At 41.0% G+C, this 25471-nt stretch overlaps 1 protein-coding gene across 1 annotated transcript in view; it reads right to left on the minus strand.

Annotated features, from left to right (window-relative positions):
• fbn1 (fibrillin 1) overlaps positions 1–25471 on the minus strand; it is a 326717-nt gene that overhangs the window by 155373 nt on the left and 145873 nt on the right. Inside the window, exons 14-19 of the mRNA XM_033014876.1 lie at positions 19986–20108; positions 15431–15553; positions 12927–13079; positions 6471–6524; positions 5779–5904; positions 2651–2776 (exon numbers count right to left, since the gene is read on the minus strand). Of these exons, the coding sequence (XP_032870767.1) occupies positions 2651–2776; positions 5779–5904; positions 6471–6524; positions 12927–13079; positions 15431–15553; positions 19986–20108 (705 nt within the window). The remainder of the gene's footprint in view (positions 1–2650; positions 2777–5778; positions 5905–6470; positions 6525–12926; positions 13080–15430; positions 15554–19985; positions 20109–25471) is intronic.

A 25471-nucleotide genomic window follows, 5' to 3' on the forward strand; every position in this document is an offset into this window, starting at 1 on the left:
AGGAAATCGGAGCACCCGGAGAAAACCCACGCATTCACAAGGAGAACACGCTAACTCTGCACACAGTAGTTCTACCACTGCACTGCCTGTTAATATGGTTTGCAAATGAGATTCGGAACTCGCAAGAGGAAATAAATGGGCTTGATAATTATCATTGGAACTTAAAGAGCTCAATGTAAGAAATATAAAGAAATTAAATTTAAATTTGAAAATGAAAAGCAGGAATACTCTCGAACGGGTGAGAAACTAGGAGGTGTGAAGGAACAGACACATGTATTTGAATGTGCATATTCACACAGCATTAAAGTCTAAAACAAAAAGAAAAAAATGCTATAAATACTAAACCCGTTGAGGCAAATCATTGCGAAGAGAAATAGATTCAACATTTTAGGTTGGCGACACTTTGTCAGGTTCTGGAAAGATCGCCTGACCTGAAAATACGACTGTTTCTCTTCGCACAGATAAGGCCTGACTTGTTGAGTATTACCAGTTTTTTTTTGCTTTAGATTTTCAACATCCGCAGATTTAAAAAAAACTTATTTGATGTGCATTAAAGGCGAATGTACACATTGAAACAAAAACCCAAATAAAATAAAACAGAACATTTGCTTTTATATTAAAAGGCATAGAATCCAAATGCGCATTAGTGATGTTCCAGCTGAACAGAGTCTTTGGCAGAAAACATTCAGTATAACATTCAAATTTCAACAACACACCTCTTAAAAAGTTTTGGAAGTGGTATACTCAGATTTTTCCTATAGCCACAATTCATGGCAATTTGCAAACAATTGAATTGTTTTCCATGGAGATTGGAAGATTGAGTATCATTACAAATAATAAAGCTTTTAATATTCCCTCTGATGGGGAAATCCAGAAAGGTGGCATTACTTCCGAGATTAAGCTGTGTTTTCAAATTATCTCTTTAGAATACACAAATTTGCACGTTCATGAATTTATAATGTCAGAAGCTATCATCAACTTCATAGTTAGATCTAAACTGACATCAATTTTAATGCATAATATGTGATATGCTATAAACTGTAACGTTAATAGATTTTTACTGCAAAGATTTCTTGAAACATGATCTTGATTCATCAAGATATCCAATTTTCAGTACTCTTGGATATGCACTAAAATAATAAAATCAGACAGTTTGAGCAAGCTAAACATGGGATATAGAGAGCAATCTTATTCAAATAAGTCACAGCTGGATAAAGAATGTACCAGACCATCTGTTCCTTAATATGATGACATATACATCAATAACTTAAAGGATATGTAATATCTAAACAACTGAAAGGTTAAAACATCATATACAATAATGAAATAATTGGACAGTATCATTATTCTTTTCCTTTGTTTAATTATTTCAGATTTGCAATAACAAATGCAGAAGTGAATTCAGATTTACTGGAATCTAAATGTTGTTACAAGACATTTAGCAGAGCCACCTATTTAATAAATAAGAATATTTTATCTGTGCATAAGGTGTAGGCAGTCGGTATACTAGATGCAAGTGAACCAGGTAATTTGGTGTTAGATTACTACTCATAATCTGACAAGGCACTGTGGCACACAACCCAGTATGCTGTGAACATTGTTAAAAAAACTGTCAAGGCTGGAAATCTCAAATAAAAAACAGAAAACGCAAGAAATATTTTATAGCTCAGCTAGCATTTATGGAAGGAGGAACAAAGTCAGATATCAGGTCGAAGTCTTCATTAGGGACACGGAGTTCTTAGCCTAAAACCTGGGGTGAACGGTCATGGTGAAGTGTCTCTGACCAAAAATGTCAAGTCTGAATGCTATGCGTGAATGGTTACTCTCTGTTTGTGGTAATGGTCATTGCCTAACATTTTTGTGAGCATCAAGCAGCCCATGCCAAAATGTTATGTAGGTCTTGCTGTATATACAGGCAAAGACTGATTCAGTTGTTGCAAATGGGATTGAACAGTGAACAATCATCAGTGAACTTTAGTTTACTTTTGAGATACAGCGCGGAAACAGGCCCTTTGGACCACCGGGTCTGCGCCGACCACATATTAACATTATCCTCCTCACACGTGACAATTTTTACATTTACCAAGCCAATTTACCTACATACCTGTACGTCTTTGGAGCGTGGGAGGAAACCGAAGATCTCGGAGAAAACCCATGCAGCTCACAGGGAGAACGTACAAACTCCGTAGACAGCAACTGTAGTCAGGATCGAATCCGGGTCTCCGGTGCTGCAAGCACAATAAGGCAGCAACTCTACCGCTGCGCCACTGTGCCGCCCCGACCTTCTGGCCAGTTTCAGTTTATGTGTCAAGGTTTCTGGCCTTATGATGGAAGGAATAACATTGATGGAATAGATGAAGATTAATGTAATGAGGGCATTGCTCTGAGGATCTTTTGCAGTGTTTGGTTGATCACTGAGGCTGGGATGATTATCCTGTAACAACCTTGACCACTTTTCCACTGTGCAAATTTTGACTCCAAACTTTGGAGTGATTTGATGCCAATTTACCAGGACTCCTATTTCTCATGGTATATCCTTTACCTCAGCATGGAGATTGCACATCAACAAAATTAAACTCGGTTCCATTGGTGATATAAAATTAAGATAGGAAGCACTACAGGGACACTTGCCAAGATTAAAATACATTACCTTCACATGTTTCAGATTCAGGTTTAAACACATATCCGTCTGGACAGAAACAATTATAACTCCCAGGTGTATTTCTGCAGAGACCATTGTCACATAACAATCTATTAACAAAGCACTCATCAATATCTGCAAAAAAAGGTAAACAGTGTTCTTTAATGTGTATCAAAGGAATCATTCTATTTTCATTTTATCATAGCAAACATAACAAAAAATGGTTTGCTGGATATTTTGTCCCATAACTGGAGGGCTAATTCAGCGCTGTGTGGTTCACCTTGGCCATAGCAGTGCTACAGAATTGAACTTCCAAATACAGATGGAGTGTAGACTATTACAAATAATTATTTAATTTTTTTGAGTCAGTATATTAGAACTCCATGTCTTTGAAAAAACCTCCAGAAACAAATAGATTAATACAGGGAATGTGTATTTATCCACTTTGAATGAATTAATAAGTTTATTGGCCAAGTATTCACAAACAAGGAATTTGCCCTCAAGTGACAACATGACATACAGTGACAGTTAGGAATGATACATAAAACATTAAACATTAATAATAAAATATTATTGATTAAACATGTGAATTAAATAAAATAGTAGAGCAAAAGGAGGCTACAGATTTTTGGTTATTGAGTAGAGCTACCACTCGTGGAAAAAAAGCTATTTTTATGTCTGGCTGTGGCAGCTTTGACAGTCCTGAATCACCTTCCAGAGGGAAGTGATTCAAAAAGTTTGTGGCCAGGGTGAGAGGGGTCAGAGATGATCTTACCCGCTCGCTTCCTGGCCCTTGCAGTGTACAGTTCGTCAATGGAGGGAAGTTTGCAGCCAATAGGCTTCTCAGCTGATCGGACGATTCGCTGCAGCCTCCAGATGTCGTGCTTGGTGGCTGTGCCCAACCAGACCATGATGGAGAAGGTGAGGACAGACTCTACGATGGCCGTATAGAATTGGATCAACATTGCCTGTGGCAGGTTGTGCTTCATCAGGTGTCGCAGGAAGTACACTCTCTGTTGTGCCTTTTTGACTGTGGAGTCGATGGTGGCCCCCCCATTTAAGGTCCTTGGAGATGATGGTTCCCAGGAACTTAAAAGACTCCAGAGATGTGACTGTGGTGTTGTTGATGGTGAGTGGGATGAGGGGAGGGGGAGCTCTCCTAAAGTCTACTATCAGTTCCACTGTCTTAAGAGCATTGAGCTCCAGGTTGTTGCAATGGCACCAGGACGGTAGGAAGAATAAATAGAAAAGCGACAAAAATGGGAGAGACTACAGAATTCTGTTGCATAGAGGGATGTGGATGTCCTTCTTTGTGAAAAACAGAGTAGATATGTTCGTATAGCAAGCAATCAAAAAGGAAAATGGAATATTGCCCTTTCTTGCAAAGCAGAAGGGAGTATAACAATAGGAAAGTCCTGTTACAACAGTGCACGGTGTTGGTAGGACTAGATGCAAAATTCCATCTTGGTGTCCCTATTTGAGTAGGAATGTATTTATTTGGAGACAGTTCAGAAAAAGTTGATCACAGGGATGAAATGATTTGTCTTATGAGTTATGGCTGGAGCATAGGCACTAGTCAAAAGCCAAGGAAGGAGAGGATTGTTCATATCCTACAGATATTCCAGCTCTGTGCCATCACTGAAATGTGGTAGACAGAGATGATGGTGCAAGAATAATGAAGAGCTTGCATGAATCAGGTTGATAATTATCTGTCTCCACAAATGATGCTAAGATACAGATGCATGGCTGGGGCTGACTGCAACTGCTTCTATCATGACAAACCTAAAAAAACTTATGCTCCTAGACATTGGTCCTTGAGGAGGTTCAGAGCAGAGGACATGGTTCACTCTGAGAGATGCAATCTTCAGACATTAACCCTCTTATGTTTACTTCCTTGGTCTGGCCATGACTGTGAAGTAGTGAATGCATGTACTGCAGTTCCAGCTAATAGCATACAACCAATGGGACCTTTACAGAAGGACATCACTCAAAGTGTCTAGGGTCAATAGGTGCAGAGTTCAGAACCTGCAGTCAGCCTCCAGAATGTATTTCTACAAAAGCATGAAAAAATATATATGTATGCCCTTTTAAATTGACTTTTTGTATAAAAACAGATCTAAGCAGACCCAGTTCAGATGTGGCAGCTCAACAATAGATGTGATTTATGGCAATATGAACAGGTCATTTGCACAATGGGAACACAACGAAGTGTGTAATATCCAGCGTGGCACAATTCCGACAAAAAATCGTTATCATGTTACACCAAGAATTTGATCTACTGCCTACAATGTCCCCTAGACCCATTACTTGTTAGTACTAAATGTTAACAATCACGAAGCTACACTCACTGTGTTTAGAGCTCTCCGATTGTCAGAATTAGTTAAAACCAGTTGAAAATAATTTGTAATTCTAGAGTATTTTAAACAAAAAAAAAACACGTTATGCGACTTTTAATTAAGGTATAAATGAAATATGAAAAGGAAAAAAGTCTGCTTAAGAAGTTAAATTAGTTTTTAAATAAAAGTCATAAAACCTATTCAAGTCAATGATGTCACGCCAGATGCAACAGCTATGGATGCCACAAAATTGAGGAGCCTGTATCTGGCCCCTTGGCTCAGTAAGTTACAGACTCACAATTGATTCCGAGGTGGAGCAAGAGATCAGATGTCCCAGCATCTAACCTCCTGCGCATTTCACAAGTCTGCATTAGAGTACAGCAGCATGGAAGCCCAAAATCTGTTAATGTGTGCACAGCAGCCAGCTAGTAGAACTCAGTGTAATTCAGTCCATGGACTTCCACAGCATGGCATTAAAAAGCCCGCGTGAAGCAGAAGTACACTATGCATGTTTTACTTCCTATGTGATGAATCTGATCTGCCAGAGCCATCAATTATGTTGGGGCAATATTCACAGCATCAAATAATAGGCATTAGAAAGAGAGTTACACAGATTTGATTACTTTTGTAATCTCACTGCAGCAAGGAGACAATGAGTGCAAGACAATTGACTAAGTATATTTAGGTCAGGCCATCATGGGCATGCATTGTTCAGACAATCCTGACGTCAATGTAAAAATGACAATATATATACATAGTTACTTTGCAATTAGGACATTTAACAGAATTTCAAATACACACCAACACATTTTTTCCCAGATATATCAACTTCATAACCCAAATTGCATACACATCGGTAGCTGCTACGAATGTTCTCGCACACTCCATTTTGACAAATCTCAGGATCCATTTCACATTCATTGATATCTGCGAATACAAAAAACTTGTCAAAACAGAGATGTATATTATTTCCATAGGAATAAATTAACCTAAGCATCTCAAGTGAAATGTAACACAATAAGATTTAAATGTAAAAATAAACCTAGTGTGCAAACATAAAATTGTAAACATGAATGAGGAAAACTTCAACATTTCCATGTGCAAATTGTTAAACTGAAAAGCTTATGGAGATTTTTAAATTTCTATCATGTTTTATTTAAATTTGCTCTAATGCTGAGCTTAGAGATAGGGATGTGCAAGACTGCAGTAAAAGTGATGGTTAGAAACATAACAAAAAGTGCAAAAGCAAAATAATTTATCAACACTATCTTAAATTCAGTTGAGGGCAAAGGCTTTAACTCTTCTACATTCATTACAGGACATCAACAAGGAAGGCAAGTTGGACAACAAAGTAGCCTGAAGCTCAGGATGTAGGCAGTAGCGCAATAAAATATTGTTCAAACCGACATTCCAGGGAATAGCATTCTATAGAAATATGCCATGTAGTTTAGATACAAACACGTTTTCTTTAGTAGGAGTATTTTTCATTTTACCCTTCCCATCACTTGTTATACCAGGTCCACTGCTGCAAAGTGCATCATATTCAGCTGTGGGAAAATAAGAAAAATAGTCTGTCAATTGATTGATTGATTGGTACCTTTAATAATCCTTTACAGGAAATTACAGTGCCACGACAGCTTCAAGACAGACATAACACCACACATTTCCTCAAATAGCTTCCATACTTAACAAGTTAAAATACAAGTTAAAATACAAGTTAAAATACAATTAATGAAAAAAAGTGCAGTTATTTATGCGCATTATATAACCTTATAGCAGCTGGTAAACAAGACTTCCTATGTCTCTCAGTTTTGCACATTGGTGCAATCAGTCTCTGACTGAAGATGCTGCTCTTGATCACCTTCAGGGCATGGAGTGGGTGAGTGGGGTTGGTCATTATTGAACCCAGTTTGTTCAGAGTTCTGGCCTCTGCCACCTGCTGAGCCGTTCGTTGCTCAGCCCCGATCACTGAGCCGGCCTTCCTGATCAGCTTGTCCAGTCTGTTTTTGTCCGCTATGCGGGCGCCATCTCCCCAACAGGCCACAGCAAAAAACAGAGCACTGGCCACCACTGAATGGTAGACACTGCACAGTAGGGGTTGGCAGATGTTAAATGACCTCAGCCTCCTTAAAAAATACAGTCGGCTTTGTCCCTTCCTGTACACCGCCTCCATATGACACTTCCAGTCCAGCTTACTGTCAAGCAGGTGCACAACCTTTTATCCGGAGTTCCGGAAACCGAAAAGCTCCGAAAACCGGACATTTTTTCCAGGATGTCATCTGCACACCAAAGCTTGCGTTTGGCGCCAAACTTGACCCGAAACGACCCACGGTCAACCGAGGTCTGTACTACTGCAGCGGCTGCCTCCTCCCCGGAGACCAGGGAGACACTTAAACATCTGTAAATCATTGCTTAAATGTTAGTCAGTTAGTTTGGAGGGCTTTTATGTGAAGGGGGGGGGGGGGTGGTGAAGGGGGAAACTTTAATTCTTAGTCCCCTACCTGGTCGGAGAGGCGGGGAGTGGGCAATGCCTTACCGGGTCGCAGTGCAGTAAGCTCCGGAGCGTTGTGGCCGTCGACTCCCAACATCGCGGAGCTGGGGCTGCGGGCGTCCGGCCGCGGGCGGTGCTGGATTTGGAGCGCCGCGCAGTCAGGGGTAGAGTTGCCGAGGTCGGAGCTCCAACTGGCGCCGCCCGCGGCCGGACGCCCGCAGCCCCAGCTCCGCGATGTTGGGAGTCGGCGGCCACAGCGCTCCGGAGCTTACGGCATGGCGACCAGGAAAGGCATTGCCGATCCCCGCCTCTCCGACCAGGTAGGGGACTAAGAATTAAAGTTTCCCCCTTCTCCACATAAAATCCCCCTCCAAACTAACTGACTAACATTTAAGCAATGATTTACAATGATTCCCCGGTCTCCGGGGAGGAGGCAGCCGCTCCAGACTTTTCAAGCCGCCCGCGCTACCTACCTAATCTACGCTAAAAATCTTCCATTCGGAAATCCGAAAAATTCCGAAATCCGAGAAGTGTCTGGTCCCAAGGCTTTCGGATAAAAAGTTGTGCACCTGTACTTCACAAATTCCATCAAAACTGTGTGGAATACCTACAGAAGTTAGTAACATATTGTTTATGTGCAGGGTTATTACATTAACTTCAAGTTGTCCAGTGATCAAAATATGGGATTATGAATGCGTTGTAAAATCATCCAAAGTTTTAATGTTCCTTTGACATCTGGTTTTAGAATTTGTAACACTAATAAAAACGTTTTTTTCCTAAAGCTGATTAGTACTGACCTAGTTCTTCTGAACTTCTGTGCTGCAGAGCTGAAATTGGCATTTAAAATTAGATGCAGATGCTCAGTATAATGGAAACCACTTGATAGTGGTTTTGTTGTTTCATTCTGCTTAGAATTAAAATCATACATTGTTTAGAAATATTAGAAAAATGTACATGGGGAGCAATTTATTTGAAGCTACCTCCCTTTTCATGGTATTTTATCTTTTAAGCAATGACACACATTAGAAATTGACAGAGGCTAAAACTAACAAGTTAGATGCTCATATATATTAGTTTATATAATATGGGACAGTATATGACTCACAAGCATGTGTAAATCATTTAGCTCCTCATGTTTGCTCTGTGCTCAATAATATCACAGAAAATATTTTACCTCTGTATTACTTTTCTGCTGGTATGTCACCAAATATACTATATCGAACGTCTACAGGCATACAGTACAGAGCATACTGACTAGCTGCATCATGCCCTAGTTCAGTAACTCAAACATCCAAGAATGAAGGAGGTCGCACAAAGTGGTAAACATTGCTGGGTCTATCACAGGTACTGACATAAGAATCTGCAGGCAGTGCTATCTCAAATAGGCAGTTAATACCATCAAAGGCCCATACCACTCTGACCACATACTCATTTTGCTACTATCATGTAGAAGATGGTACAGGAGCCTGAAAGTCTGAAGATGGGTCTCGACCCGTAACGTCACCCATTCCTTTCCTCCAGAGATGCTGCCTGTCCCGCCTAGTTACTCCAGCATTTTGTATCTATCTTTGAAAAGCAGTACCTCCAGGTTGAAGAATAGCTTCTTCCCAGCAATCATCAGGCTCGTGACCATTGAACAACAGAAACCCGCTGCCTCAGCAACTACGATCCACTATGTACTTTGTTTTGCTTGGATTATGGAATTGGTTTTGCATTACTATGGTACTTAGTATTATTGGTTATTAATTTATTTCATAACAATGACAATTGAACAATATTGACTCTACCCCATATTCTTCAATTCCCTCAACATCCAAATTTTGATTGATCTTATCTTGAATATAATTATTTAATTAAATTAATATATTCAAGAAGTGGAAACCTATTAAACTCCAGTCCTCTGGAAAGAGAATTCAAAGGATTCACCACTGTCAGGGCAAGGGAATTTATTTACATCTCAGTTCCAAATGAAGGTAGTTGAGGCCAGTTCATTGGCTATATTTAAGAGGGAGTTAGATGTGGCCCTTGTTGCTAAAGGGATCAGGGGGTATGGAGAGAAGGCAGGTACAGGATACTGAGTTGGATGATCAGCCATGATCATATTGAATGGCAGTGCAGGCTCGAAGGGCCGAATGGCCTACTCCTGCACCTATTTTCTATGTTTCTATCAACCCCAATTTGTCTGAAGAAAGGTCTTGACCTGCTATAATGTCACCCATTCCTTTTCTCGAGAGATGCTGCCTGTCCCGCAGAGTTACTCCAGCATTTTATATCTATCTTTGGTTTTGCAGTCCCTTCCTACCCAAATTTGACATTGTGACATGGTTCCAAACTGTTCCACACTCTTAGAGTCATAGAGTCTTACAGCATGGAAACAGGCCTTCTGAGCCAACTTGCCCACAGCAGCCAACGTCCCATCTACACTAGTCCCATCTGCCTGCATTTGGTCCATATCCCTCTAAATCTGTCTAAATATTTATTAAACATTGTGATAGTACTTGGCTCAACAACCTCCTCCAGCAGCTCATTCCATTCACCTACCACCCAATGTGTGAATCAGATCCCTATTAAATCTTTTCTCCATCACCTTAAACCTACGTCCTCTGGTTCACGATTCCTCTACTCTGGGCAAGAGACTCTGTGTGTCTACCCTACCTATTCCTCTCATGATTTGCACACCTCTATAAGATCACCCCTCATCCTCCTGCGCTCCAAGGAATCCTAGCCTACTCAACCTCTCCCTATACCTCGGGCCCTTGTCCTGTCAACAACCTTATAAATCTTCTCTGCACCCTTTCCAGCTTGACAACATCTTTCTTCTAACATGGTACCCAAAACGGGACACAATACACTAAATGCAGTCTCAGCAACATCTTATCAACTGCAACATGACCTCCCAATGTCTATACTCTATTATGATGAATTGGTGTTCATCACTGACTGAACACCAACGTGCCAAAAGCTTTTTTGACCATCCCATCTAACTATGATGCCACTTTTAACAAACTATGTATCTGTACTCCTAGATCCATCTGCTCTATAACAATCCCCAGAGCCCTACCGTTCACTGTGTAGGTACTGCCCATGTTAGTGCTACTAAAATGTAACACTTCACATTTCTCTGTATTCAATTCCATTAATAATTTCTCAGCCCGATCAAGATCCTGCTGCAATTTTTGATAACCATCTTTACTATCTACAATACCATCCACATTGTGTCACCTGCAAACTTGCTAATCATGCCATGCACGTTCTCATCCAAATCAATGATATAGATGACCATGGGCCCAGCACCAAACTCTGAGGCACACTACTCGTTCTTCTAAATTCTAGCGTACAGACCCAGTACCTTAATCTCTCTTTAAATGACAATCTACGCACATAAAAGATCACACCAATGACCCCAATCATCTTAGGAAATTATTTTGGAGAAGCTTCAGTTTAACTCTCTATTGGAAGTCTACCATTCTTTAGATGGGGAGACCAAGGTTGATTTACACAATATATTCCATTTATAGTCTTACTATGATCCTTTATGGTTCTAGTATCTAGTATCCGAAATAAATTAGCTGATCAAACTAACTGATTTAATTCCTGTTTAATTCCCCAGTACTTTAAAAAAATGCACTAACAAGTTGCAATTCACTTGTCCTTTCCTATGGTTCACATCCGAGGAATAGTTTCTCATATTTATTCTTTTTGGATATTTTCCCAATCAAAATGGAACTTCACATCAATCAAAATACGTTCAATGTTATCCTCTCCAACCATCATCTCACATATTTATGTTTTTCCCTAAGCTGCATATTCAGTGACAATATATTGGGACAGACTCCAAAATACTTCCTAAAATACCATAACATGGGTAAATTTACGTATTTAGGTCAGAGACTATGTCACTACACGTATATAGTGCTGGTCACAATACTTCTCATACTTACTTTATTAGCCAAGTATGTTTTACAACATACGAGGAATTTGATTTGCCATACAGTCATACTAATAAAAAGCACCAGAACACACAAAATACATTTTAATATAAACATCCACCACTGACTCCTCCACATTCCTCACTGTGATGGAAGGCAAAAAAAAGTTCAATCTCGTCCCTTCTTTGACCTCCAGCGGTCGGGGGCCTCTAACATTCCGTTGACAGGACGATCTCACTCCTGTAGAAGGCGGCGGGCCTTCTCGTCAGGGCGATCAAGCTCTTGCATCGAACCTTCTGCATCGTTGGAGCCTCCTGACTCAGTCTCCGAACTGCGAGCCCTTGATGTTAAAGGGACCGTCGATCCCAGGCAAGGAATCGGCTCTGATGGTAAGTCCATGACCCGCAGTGGGGCTCAGTCAGTCCCAAGCAAGGCCTCCAGTTCCACGATGTCAGAAAACAATCGCATCTCCGGCAAGGTAAGAGTTTGAAAAAATGTTTCCCTGGATCCCCCCCCCCCCCACATAAAACAAACCAGAGAACATTAACACAAACTTTTTAAACACACTAAGAATAACAATAAAAAAGACAAATACTATAAAAATAGAATAATGAAAAAATTGAAAGTATGGACAAGGATGAGAACAGAGATGCGAGGATATCCATGTTAAGAAACAATGAGCAAACAGGATCTATTTTTTCTTGATAACGTAAAACTGAAGAACAATCTGACAGAATTTTAAAACTTACATAGAGTGTACACTGAGATGCAAGATAATAACCAAGAATTCTAGTAGAGAATTCAGGAGAAACATTTTAAGTCAAAGAATGGCAGTAAGGTGGAACAGAGGGTTATAGATTTAATTGAAGTTAAACAAGAGGAGGCTTGAGTACAGAATAAATTCTGTCATGGACTAGTTCAGTCAAACAGCCTATTCCTGTGTCATTTGTCTTATATAATTGCCTTCAGTTTTCAAGTCAAACTAAGCTATCACCTTTGCGAATGGCCACTCATATAGTAAACCTGTCTGCTCCAAAATAAGACATATATCACATTGTACTCAATCCAATCCATTTTCTGTACTCATCCCCATATTAGTTCCACAGCCATATTTACTTATTGCCACATGGTCAGATCCATACTATAGGAGGCCTCAGCTCCAGACATTGGAACTCTACCATTAGTTTAGTTTTCTTCCAGGAGATAGCAAAAAAATTATTTTCAGCTTAACCAAGGACTTACAGACGGTATATGCTGTCACCCATACATTGCTGTCAAATGTATTTTTTCTGCTTTAAATTAGATTTGATAACAAAATATTGACGTCAGAGATATATTTTTGTACTGTCGGAAAGCATATGCGAAATAAATAAAAATAGCTCAAATTTTGTTTTTGTAATCAAGAAATACTGCTTGTCATTAAGGCTAAAGGTAGTATTTTTTACTATCCTACTCTACTATTCAACATAATGTATTCATATAATAACCCCACCACACACACACTTAGGATCAATTAGCAAAGTACCCACCAGAATTTGCAGCTGCACAAGGTCGGCAAGGCTCTCCAAAGGCATGATCTGTACTATAACAGCAACACTGAGACTTGGTGTAGGCTCCTGGTAATGGTCGATCACATTGCCCTTTTTTGTAACCACCATAGCATGTGCTTCTCATATGAGTATCTGCAAAAACAAAATCAATCATTATTGCAAGCAAGAAGGGATAGAAAACAAATATACATTTTTGGGAAAAGAACAAATACATCAAAATAAATTATTAGGGAGAAACCGTTAAAGGGCCAAAGATTAAGATCAAGCATAAGGTGGAGGACAGCATAGGATAACCTACTGAATTTCTTATGTTAAAATCATATTTATTGACTGCAGCTCTGCCTTCAACACCATAATCCCATCCACACTCATCTCCAAACTTCTGGACCCAGGAATCAGCAGCCCCGTTCCACCGGATCCTCAACGTTCTGACCCACAGACCACAATCAGTCAGGTTAGGTGACAACACTTTCTCCCCAATAATTCTCAACACCGGGGCCCCGCAAGGATGCGTTCACATTCCCCTATTATACTCTCTATACACTCACGACTGTTGGGCCAAATTCGGTTCTAACTCCATCTACAAGTTTGCAGATGACACCACTGTGGTGGGCCGGATCACGAACAATAACGAGACAGAGTACAGGAAAGAGATAGAGAGCTTGTAACATGGTGGCAGGACAACCGCTCCCTCACTGAGAGCAAGATTAGGATGCTAGTTATCGGCTTCAGGCAGCGTGGTGAAGCACATGGCTCAATCAATATCAATAACGCCCAAGTGGAAAAGGTTGAGAGCTTCAAGTTCCTTGGTTTTAATATTACCAGTGATCTGTCGTGCACCAACCACATTGAAGTGACAGCCAAGGCGACAAAGTCTCAACTTCTTTGGGAGAATTAGGAGAATTGGCACGTCTCCAATGACTCTTACAAACATCTACAAATGCACCATACAAAGCATACTGTGAGAGAAGGAACTGTAGATGCTGGTTTCAACCAAATATAGACACAACCCGAAACGTCACCTATTCTTTTTCTCCAGAGATGCTGTCTGACCCGCTATGTTACTCCAGCTTTTAGTGTCCATATAAAGCATATGGTAGGGTTGCATCGTAGCCAGGTTTGGGAACAGCTCTGCCCAAGACAGCAAGAAATTGCAAAGTTATGGATGTAGCCAGTCCATCACACAGATCAGACTCCCTAACATTAATTCTATCTACACTTCTCAATGCATCAGTAAAGCAGCTAACATAATCAAAGACTTGTCCCACCCCAGTCATTCCTTCTTCTCCCCGTCCCGTTAGGCAGAAGATACAGATTGTCTGAAAGCACACATCACCAGACTCAGGAACAGCTTTTTGACCACTGCTATCAAGCTTATGATCAGGCCTACCATGAGACAGGGTATTCTCTGATTCACGTCAACCCCATTGCAGACATTTGGCTTTGTCCATGAAACTGGTGCACAACAATGCTGAGAATTATATTCTGCACTCTGCATCTTCCCCTTTGCTCCATCTAATGTGCAAGTTTGACTTGATTTTATTTATGTGTATGATCTGATTTGATAGCATACAAAACAAAGCTATTCACTGTACCTCGGTACACTTGACAATAATAAACATAGCCAAACCAATTAGTGTACCAGCTGAAGTCAAGCAAAGTAAGACTTCACCTATCGGCAATATTTATGTCCTAGCAGTAGCATAAGATGTTAGAGTCAGACAGTTTCGAATCTAAGGATTGTGCAGATTATTTGATGCCATATGCAGCAAATGAAACTACTTTAAGGAGGAAAATTATTTTTGATTCTGTAAAGTGGTTCTTAAAAAGTAAAAGAAAACCTAATCTAGAAGACATAAACATAATAAAAATAATAATAATAATAACATTTTATTGTCATCGTAAATACATACAACGAAATTTCAGGCGCACTGCCCGAGCTGAGCTCCAACGTATCAGATAAATAATAACAAATAACGAAAACGGCAAGAAAACGTCAAGTCGTCAGAATGTGCAACGTGCAATATTCACAGTATAGTGTTGTGGCAGTACAAAATATTGGCTATGGGGGCTGTATGTTCAGTGCAGAGTTCAGAGTGGTGATGGCCTTGGGGTAGAAACAGTTCGTTAATCTTGTGGTGTGTGATTTGATTGACCTGTAACGCTTTCCTGAGGGCAGAAGGGCAAACAAATGATGTGCAGGATGAGATGAGTCCTTTAGTATGCGTGATGCCTTCCGCAGGTAATGAGAGCTATGATCTCTTCCAGGGCAGGCAAGTATGTGTTGGTGATCTTCTGGGCTGTATTGATGGCTTTCTGCAGAGCCTTCTTGTCAGCCGCAGAACTGTTGCCATACCATACCAAACATTTTAGAATGTTGTACATTTGTGCAAAACAGATTTGAGAAATTACAAAAAATTTTAGGTTGTTTCAGCCCTTGTTAAAAGTATACTCATTGCATATATTTCAATTTATTAACATACCAACGCAGACTCGCCCATCAAGTCCAATGGCCAGGCCAGGAGGACATTCACATCTATAGGAGCCGTCTGTGTTGACACATCGCCCATTCATGCAAATTCCTGTTATGTGGCACTCATCAATGTCTGTTGAAAAGTAGTTAGTCATTAAACCAAAGTAAATATAATAATTCAACAACTTCAGTTAATAAGCATTATCAATGAGCTTCATGTTGTTTTTACCATCTACAATATTTTCCTTCCATTAAAACAGCATCCAGACCATTTTTTATTTCCCATCTTCATTTTTGATCTATCATTCCTTTAGTCATTTAATGTATCCTTCCTTTCATCCAATTGCAGTCTTTTATTCTCTTCACTTTGCCTTTCTTTTGCAGTTCGATTATAAGATTACTGATATAAAACATTTACTCTATTCTTCTCACCAAGGTTGCCTTATGTGCTAAATACTCCTTATGTATAAATGTATGTTTGCTGTCACTTCAGGCTATTAGCAAACCCGCAAATGATTTACTGGCAACCTGAGTGTTGGGAGTTGCTGTGTGGCACAGTTTATGACTACTACAAAGCATTGGCCTGACAGTCTTCTACTGCCCTTAGTATTACTTTGTTCTTTCAGGTTTCTTATCGGTTTCCCTCAATAGGTCTGCTGATAATGGTATTCTTTCTTTTAATTATTCCCATTTTGAATGGTGTATCAAAATGGACCTGATTTTATTTGCACCTTGCTGCAAAACTGAATAATTTTATTGTAAAAATCTGAGATTATTTGGAAAGGCAGGGTCTTGTCAGAGATAATAGACAAAAGGTGCAGGAGTAGGCCATTCGGCCCTTTGAGCCAGCACCGCCATTCACTGTAATTATGGCTGATCATCCACAATCAGTACTCCGTTCCTGCCTTCTCCCCATATTCCCTGACTCAGCTATATTTAAGAGCTCTAACTAACTCTCTCTTAAAAGCTTCCAGAGAATTGGCCTCCACTGCCTTCTGAGGCAGAGAATTCCACAGATTCACAATCCTCTGTGTGAAAAAGTTTTTCCTCATCTCCGTTCTAAATGGCTTACCCCTTATTCTTAATCTGTGGCCCCCTGGCTCTGGACTCCCCCAACATCAGGAACATGTTTCCTGCCTCTAGCGTGTCCAAAGTCTTAATAATCTTATATGTTTCAATAAGATCTCCTCTCATCCTTCTAAATTCCAGAGTATGCAAGCCCAGCCGCTCCATTCTATCAACATATGACAATCCCGCCATCCTGGGAATTAACCTTGTGAACCTACACTGCACTCCCTCAATAACAAGAATGTCCTTCCTCAAATTTGGAGACCAAAACAGCACACAATACTCCAGGTGTGGTCTCACTAAGGCCCCGTACAACTGCAGATGGTCTTCTTTGCTCCTATGCTCAACTCCTCCTGTTATTAAGGCCAACATGCCATTTTCTTTCTGCACTGACTGTTGTACCTGCATGCTTACTTTCAGTGGCTGATGAACAAGGACCCCCCAGTTCTCGTTGTACTTCCCCTTTTCCCAACTTGACACCATTCAGATAATAATCTGTCTTCCTGTTTTTGCCACCAAAGTAGATAACCTCACATTTATTCACATTAAACTGCATCTGCCCACTCACCCAACCTATCCAATTCACCCTGCATCATCATAGCATCCTCCTCACAGTTTACACTGCCACCTAGCTTTGTGTCATCTGCAAATTTGCTAATGTTACTTTTAATCCCTTCATATAAATCATTAATGTATATTGTAAATAATTGCGCTCCCACCACCGAGCAATGCGGTACCGAACTTGTCACTGCCTGCCATTCTGAAAGGGATTTGTTTTTGTTTCCTGTCTGCGAACCAATTTTCTATACATGTCAGTACCCTACCCTCAATACCATGTGCTCTAATTTTGTCCACTAATCTCCTATGTGGGACCTTATCAAATGGTTTCTGAAAGTCCAGGTACACTACATCCACTGGCTCACCCTTGTCCATTATCCTAGTTACATCTTCAAATAATTCAGTGATCACTTGGAAAGGCAGGAATTAGTTAGAAACAACCAACATGGTTTCATCAAGGGCAGATCCTACTTGATTAATTTGATTGGATTCTTTGAAAAGGAGAAAAAAAATATCAATGAGGGCATGGCATTAGTTCGGACTTACAAGGTCTCTTACAAAACCTTTGACAAGGCCCCACATGGGAGACTGGATCAGGAGTGGTTAGGACCTATGGGATCACAAGGTTAAGACTGATGAGATCCAGGACTGGATTAAATATTGGTTTGGCAATAGGAAACGGAGGGTGATGGTGGAAGGTTGTTTTTGTGATTGGATGTCCATAACTAATGGTGTCCCACAAAGATAGGTGCTGGGACACTTGTTTGTAATTTAGGAGAATTACTTGGATGCGAATGTGGGAAGTACGGTCAGTAAGCACATGGATGAGATGAAGATTGGTGAAGTTGTTGATAGTATGAAAGGTAGTCTGAGGCTGAAGAGACATATTGTTTCAGTGAAATGGGTTGATGGAGTTTAATCCAAACACGTGTAAGGTGATGCATTTTAGGAGCAGTTATGAGGCTACGATATGCATCATGAATGGTTGGGTCTTGGAATATTAAGGAGCAGATGGACCTTGGAGTAGAACACAGATCTATTAAGGTGACAATATAGGTAGATAACATAGTTGGTTAGGGAGGCATATAGGATACTGGCCTTCATTTGTCAGGGCATTAAATACAGAATTAGGGTGGTTATGCTTCATTGTTGTAAAATCTTGGTCAGACCTCAGATGGAGTACTGCATGAAGTTCTCCTCACAGGGGTATAGGAAGGACGTGATAGTACTGGAGTGGGGGCAGGGAGGATGTTGCCTGGGATGGAGCAGTTCAGTTATGAGGAGGGACTGAAGAAGCTGGGTCTTTGCTCCCTAGAGTAGGAGATTTAGAGGGGAGATGACTGAGGTGTACAAAAATATAATGGATATAGGTTTCAGAAGATTGTGGATCAAGCGCAGAGTGGCATATTGAAAGGTGTCCACTGGTGATTATGGACGTTGCGCCTGTTTCCTTCCTGCATGATTCCATAATTTTTTGGATGGTCACAGCATTTATCACAGGAATAATTAAGAATCTTGGTCCAAAAAGATTCTTGCATAAAAGTACACAACACATATCACGTGCACTACTTTCTGTCCTTTCAGAAATGTTTTCAAGCTATTGCTTAGGCAACACTCAAGAAGTAGCTGGATGTAATTTAAAAAATAGTTCTGAGACATATACATACAAGAAGCTTACTGAAACCATTGTTCCTAAAGCAGTGAAGCAAATATGCCACACAACCTAAATAATCTTTTAACCAAGAATTGTGTTAATAAGCAATAGTCTTAGATTATCTTTTGAGGCTGGACATCAAGTATATGAGATTTAATATACTTAAGTAACAAATCTGAAAAATTGGTCGGCTGCAGTGTATTAGCTCACTGTACCCGGTGGTTAACTCATTTCGGGTTTGGCACCGTGATTGATGCTAATGAGCTGAAAAGTGATGCAAGATGATGAGGGATGTCAAGTCAATGTGTGGTAATCATTCTGAGGCAGTAAATTGTGGAATCCCAACCCATAACTTCAGACCAAATTGTATGCCTAGTGCAAAAATGGGAGACCACTGCACTGTTTTTATTGCTGAAAATGTAATGACCGTGCCGAATTTTAAACTCCAAAACAATATTGATACAAGATAAATTTATTACATAAATATGGTTAAAGGGGAGAGTTTAAGCCATCGTCAATTTATCACTGAGTAATTTAGAGAGTAAGTACTTTGCACTGATCAACATGCTTTGCCCAAGTCCCTTATGAGGATTTCAATAAACTAGCTAGGGCCTTGACCTCAAATGTCTGGAAAATACAGATCGACCACAGAAAATGACCAAGTAGTTATTTCCACCATAACAAACATACATGCCCATTTTATACTCAATGAGAAGTAAAATATATAATGCATCAAGAATATAATGCTAGAGGAACTCATTGGTCAGGGTTAGGGAAAATATTTTTCTTTTTGTAGATGTTGCTCGATCCATTGAGTTCCTCCAGCAGCTTTTTTTAATCTCCAGATTCTAGAATCTGCAGTCTTTTCTGTCTATAATTTGTGCATCAGCTGCTACAATCTGTGCCCAGGGTCAGGTATGAAAATACTTGCTCACATATTCAAAACCTGGTACCTACCGGATTGGACAGAGACAAATAGTCACTGAAGCAAAACACCCAATTATATATTTGTATATAGAGCAACTTGGAATATTACCCAAGTAATCGGTAGGAATTAACTCATTAATCATATTACTAAATGGGTTCACTGTGATCAAGAAAATGTAATTTGTGCCTGTGACATTTAAAATCAGCCATCCACCATCTGCACAGGCTTACTGCTCTCCAGCTGAATTGAGCTATGCTATTGTAACAGACATTTAACAATGTATAATACTGACTATTTATGAAAAAATTTCTACCAACAAGCAGCAACATTTGGGATTTGGATAATGAGTAAACTTACCAATGCATGCCCGTCCATTTGATACCAACTCAAAGCCGGGTTTGCATATGCACTTGAAGCTACCATCTTCATTGATACACATTCCGTTCATGCACATGTTTCTCTGGGAGCACTCATCCTGGTCTGAAATATAATGTTAAACTGCATGCTTTATTAACTTCAACATTTTCTAAAAGTTCATTTATTTCATAATGGTTAACAATTATATCATTGGGGAGCATCTAGTAAACAATCACAAAATTATAAAGTTCAGAATAGCTGTGGAAAAAGATGCAGAACACTCCAAGGAAAAAGCAAGTAAACTAAAATAGTAAGATTAAACGAGAACTTACCAGTTTGAAGTTTGATCTTGATTTTATGAGGAGTTACGATGAGCGATTACCTGAAGAAGGGCCGTCCGTCTGCGTGCGCGTCAACTTCAAAGCAGCGGTGTTAAATCACAGATAAAAAGAAGACCTGAGAATAGTAAGATTGAAGAAACTAGAACTTCCATGTGACCTTGATAGTATGAGGGTGGGCACGTAATCGCTCATCGTAACTCCTCATAAAATCAAGATCAAACTTCAAACTGGTAAGTTCTCGTTTAATCTTACTATTTTACTTCGGAGTCACGTGAGTGACTACGTGAAGATTTCAAAGCTCTGTGATTTTACGCCGGTTACGAATCCAGGCGTCACACACTGAATGGATTGACCATGGATGCGTGTAATCATTAAAGCATTCAGAAATTACGTAGTTAAGTAAGGACACTGATGCTTTAAATGAAAGAAAAGTTTTTTAAAAACTAGTTTCCCCTCCCAACCTTGGGGGTAAACTAAGGGACAGAACTTAAAATGGTAAGTGCAAACACCCCCAGTCCGTTAATAGGTTTGTTATAAAACCGGTAGACCGTTATTTCATTCGTCCATCCTGCAGCCACTAGGATGTTGTCAAGAGGCACGTCCATTGCTCTTGCTGCCGACGTAGATGCAGCCCTGGTGGAGTGAGATTTAACCATATGAACGTTCACTCTGTTACCGCCATTACCCCCTTTGACCATCTGGAGATGGTTTGTGTTGACACCTTCTGGTCTGTTCTGAGCCTCTGTGGTTCTCCGTAACTCTCAGATAGTGGTGTTAGTATGTTACCACACACACAACCGTAGGTCCTCTGGATATGCCAAGAACTGGATCTCCATCCCTGGCATTCCTGGCCTGCTATGTTTATATCAGGTTCCTGATTACGAATGTTATGTTGTTCATATTGGTGGTCATGTGGTCCAACCGTAGCTTTTGCAGTGTCTGGACACTTTGTCAGCATACCACCTTCAGGGTTAGTTATAGGCGGTCCCCACTGTCAAAGTAGGGTTAGTACCACGCTCACATCCCATGTGTCCGTGTACCTTGGTCTTAGAGGTATTAGATTGTAAATTCTCTTCATTAATTTTGTTGTAAAGGGGTGCGTTCCTATCGACCCGTGCCCTGCTTGCAGCATCAGATAGGAGGAAAGTGCACCTCTGGCACTATTGATTGCACTATAACTTTGTTTATAGTTATAGTGCTGAGTTGATAGGAAACTCCAAGACATCTGTTATCCGAACTGTGTTGTATTTGTTCGGACAGTCCTATGCCTTGAAAAGGCCTCCTCAGAATCTGCAGACCAACAAGTTAATACGTTCGTGTAGTGGATGATTACTCCCTGTAACTGGGTTCACTCGGAGGTCCCTGCTCTTGGGTACAGCCATAACTGGCTGGACTATAGTTCCCTAAATCTTTGGGGACCAGGCTTGAGTAGGCCAATCTGGCACTACCAATATGCCTGTGGCTTAGTCTTGCATGATTTTGGTCAAGCATCGGTTTGTGAGACAAATTTGCGGAAAGCATGCATAAACAATCCTCCCCAATTGAGGGAGAAAGCATCCACTGCCTTTGCTCCTGGATCCTGCTTGCAGGACACATATCTGGGTAACTGATGGTTGTCTAGATGCAAATAGATCAAAATCTGGTATGCCAAATCGTGTAGTTATTTCGTTAAATACTGCCTGATTCAACATCCATTCTGTGTTGTTATTAAACATCCGTGATCCAGCATCTGTCACCGTGTTATATCTACCTCGTAGATTTCCCAAATATTCCTCTTGATACACCAGTGCCAAATGAGGTTCGACAATCTATCGTAAGATACAGATTTTACACCACCCTTGTTAGTGGATATGTGCCACCGCCGTGGTGTTATCAATCTGAATTTGAACAAGCACCGGTTGCATATTGCTACAGAACCCCTTGAGTCCAAATTGTGCCCCCAACAATTCTGGGTAATTGATTCCATGTGTTGGGGAATTACAGACTCCTGCTCATTCCATCTGCCCCCACAGCTCTAGACTGTGTTAGTGGCTCCCCATCCTTAGCCGCTAGCATAGGTCTGAAGAACCCTCGATGGCTTTCAAGCAAATTTACTTTGAGCTTTCTCACATTCGTTATCCACCATTGTTATTCAACAATGGCCTCTGCTGGCAATCCATAGTTTTGCCAATTTTGCCTGCATGGAATCTGAGTGTTCGTTCCTTTGCTCGTTGTAATTCTGGTAATGCAAAGGCCCGTACGTACTGCTGGAAAAGCGGCTACTATTTGCCAATTACACTCGCTGTTTGCCTGATGGATGGCTAGTATTTGACTATCAGGTCATAGCAGGCTTGATTAATATTTACTGTTTTTGATAGTAAATTCTAGGTAATCAATTACCCTTGTAGGTGTCAATTTTGATTTAACTGGATGGATGAGGTAACCAATTCTATCAAACAGGGTTTTGGTTGCTTTGACTGATGCTTCTGCCAATTCTTGGTGACTCCAAAATGAAATTGTCCAAATATGCCATTACAATGTGGTTCTGAGACCTTTGTAGGCCCAGAATTGGTTTCCGTAGTTTAGTCAATGGTCTAGGAGCTGATGTCAACCCATTTGGCAGATCCATACCATCCAGTTAAACTTCAAATATCTCCTGTTCTTAGTGAATAGACACCGAATAGTATGCATCTTTGAGGTCGATGCATGCCATGTGACCATTTTATAGGAAGCTCCTATAAAACAGTAGTTAAACCGTAACAAAATTACTGTTTCTAAAAGTCTATACTGCACAAATGAGTTACACCTGGATGAAGTGACATCCTCCATCTGTCACATGTCCTGAATGGCAATCCTGCCCAAAAATACTGGGCCTGCCTTGAAGACAATTCCAGTCAGAGTTCCAAGTCTGCTTGGAACCTGTGTATGTTGTGCAGTAAAATTATCACGTTATTATCTGTTTTTAAAAAACCCAGTTCTGAAATTTCTTGTTATTGTCATTTTGAACAAGAACACAAGAGTAAATTACCAGCTTGTAACTGGTCCACAATCCCTTGTTTCAGTAAACCCAGACCCACCTACCTCCATGGCTACTGGTGGTCTTGTGGTAAGCCCAAAGGCCCCTGATGCGGATTCCTTTTCTCTCCTTGATTGGGAGTAGGACTGGTAAGGAGTGTGGATTCCATGTTTCTCCCGACCTCCGCTTGGGTCTGGTCTGAAACCTCATCATACTGAGCCTGCCTTGTAGGACAATTCTGGCCATTATTTTGAGTCTGCCTTGAAAGACGACTCTGATCATATTTCCGTGCCCTCATATGCATGTGCTTCAGTATGTTCATACTTTAAATTCGAGATCAGTTACCTACTGATCATTCACACTCCCCTCCACTGAGAGTGAGGTTCGTAGGCAGCCCTGAAAACAGGTGCTGCCGCAGGCCCCTGAGGATACCTGTGCTGACATGGCCCTTCCAGTGGACCTAAGTGAGATTCTAGCTTTGGTCAGACTGAAAAGGACCATGAATGCTCCTCTCCTTAGAGCAGGAGACATTTGTGCAGCCCTGAAAACAGGTGCTGCTGCCTGCGGGTTCTCCATAATACCCGGGCTGTCAAGAGCTAGATTCCATCCAGGGAAGCATCCAATGGAACCTGGATGATTGCAGAAGCACTTTTTTCTGTTTGTTTGTATGGAAGCTTATTATTCCTTTTATGTAAAGCATTTTGGTGTTGACTTAAACAGTGCAATATAAGTAAAACTTACTTACTTACTTACTTCCTTTCTTCTGCTTGTCCCTGGGAAGGTTTCCCCCCCTCTTCTTTGTATTCTGATTCAGAGTGGTTTCTTCCACATGTAGTTCCCCCTCCAATGGGGAAGACATTGGGCTGCCCCATGTGCGAGGCTCCCGGCACTGCTGTAGGCCGTGCTGATACTGCTCCCTCCTTTGGAGCAGATTATTGTTGGAGCAACTTCTGCATAAGTTGCTCCATGTGGGAGAAGTCGTCCTCAGACCCTCTCTGTTGAGGTAGGGTATCCCTCTTCCCCGGACTCATCTGAGTCAACGGGTTAGTTTAGACTTGCGGGTGGCATTACGTCCCGCAGGACAACCATGGAGCTCCTGCTCCCGCGCAAAGTCTCCTGCCGATTCTGCTGTCGGCGCTAATGTCGGGAAGTAAGGCTCCCGCTGATGCTGCTCCCTCCTTTGGAGCAGATCATTGTTGGAGCAACTTCTGCATAAGTTGCTCCATGTGGGAGAAGTCGTCCTCAGACGCTCTCCGTTGAGGGAGGGTATCCCTCTTCCCCGGACTCATCTGAGTCAACGGGTTAGTTTTGACTTGCGGGTGGTATTACGTCCCGCAGGACAACCATGGAGCTCCTGCTCCCGCGCAAAGTCTCCTGCCGATTACGCTGTCGGCGCTAATGTCGGGAACAAGACCGTCGCCCGCTATTTGGAAAGCTGCGGTCTTCGGCAGCCGACATCCCCGCGGGCCGTCTCCTCGACATCTGGGCTCTGAAAAAAACTTCAAGCCCGAAAGAACGCAGGTAAGTGATTTCAACTTCCCTTACCTGCTCATCCCGACGGCCTGGGAGGCTCAATGCCTACCAGTCCGTCGTGCGTGTTGCGTTCAGACGTAATGACGCGCACACAGACGGACGGCCTTTCTTCACGTAGTCACTCACGTGACTCCGAAGTAAAATCAAAGCATGGATGGCTACATGTTTGAACACTAAATATTAAAATGCTTTTAAATTGGAGGTATAACAGTTATGGTCTTGGTTCATTCCTATGAAAAAAGCCGTGAGGAAATTAAAGCAGATTTGCCTGCAGAACCAAAAGAAGAGCGAATTGAGCAGGAAAAAAAATATTACTAATGTCTAATCATTAACTCAAGCAAGAATCAGGCTGATTACATTAAGAACGGGGGAAGTGTAGAGCAACTGACGCATACTTGGAGTAAAGATCCAACAGGTTTATTGGCATATAATAAAGTTACACAGCATGTTGTCATGACTGTGTCTGCATCACGTTGGCAGCTTGTGTCAGGAGCCGTTAGTCTGAATGGTGCCGGTATGATAAAAACCCGGACTGGATTATAGATAATAGTGGTGTGCAGCATTTGTGTGTTAGTATTGGTTAGAACTTCTGTAGCTTTGGGAGCAACAACAGCAGC

This window comes from Amblyraja radiata, chromosome X (genome assembly GCF_010909765.2).
Source record: "Amblyraja radiata isolate CabotCenter1 chromosome X, sAmbRad1.1.pri, whole genome shotgun sequence".
NCBI classification, from domain to species: domain Eukaryota; kingdom Metazoa; phylum Chordata; class Chondrichthyes; order Rajiformes; family Rajidae; genus Amblyraja; species Amblyraja radiata.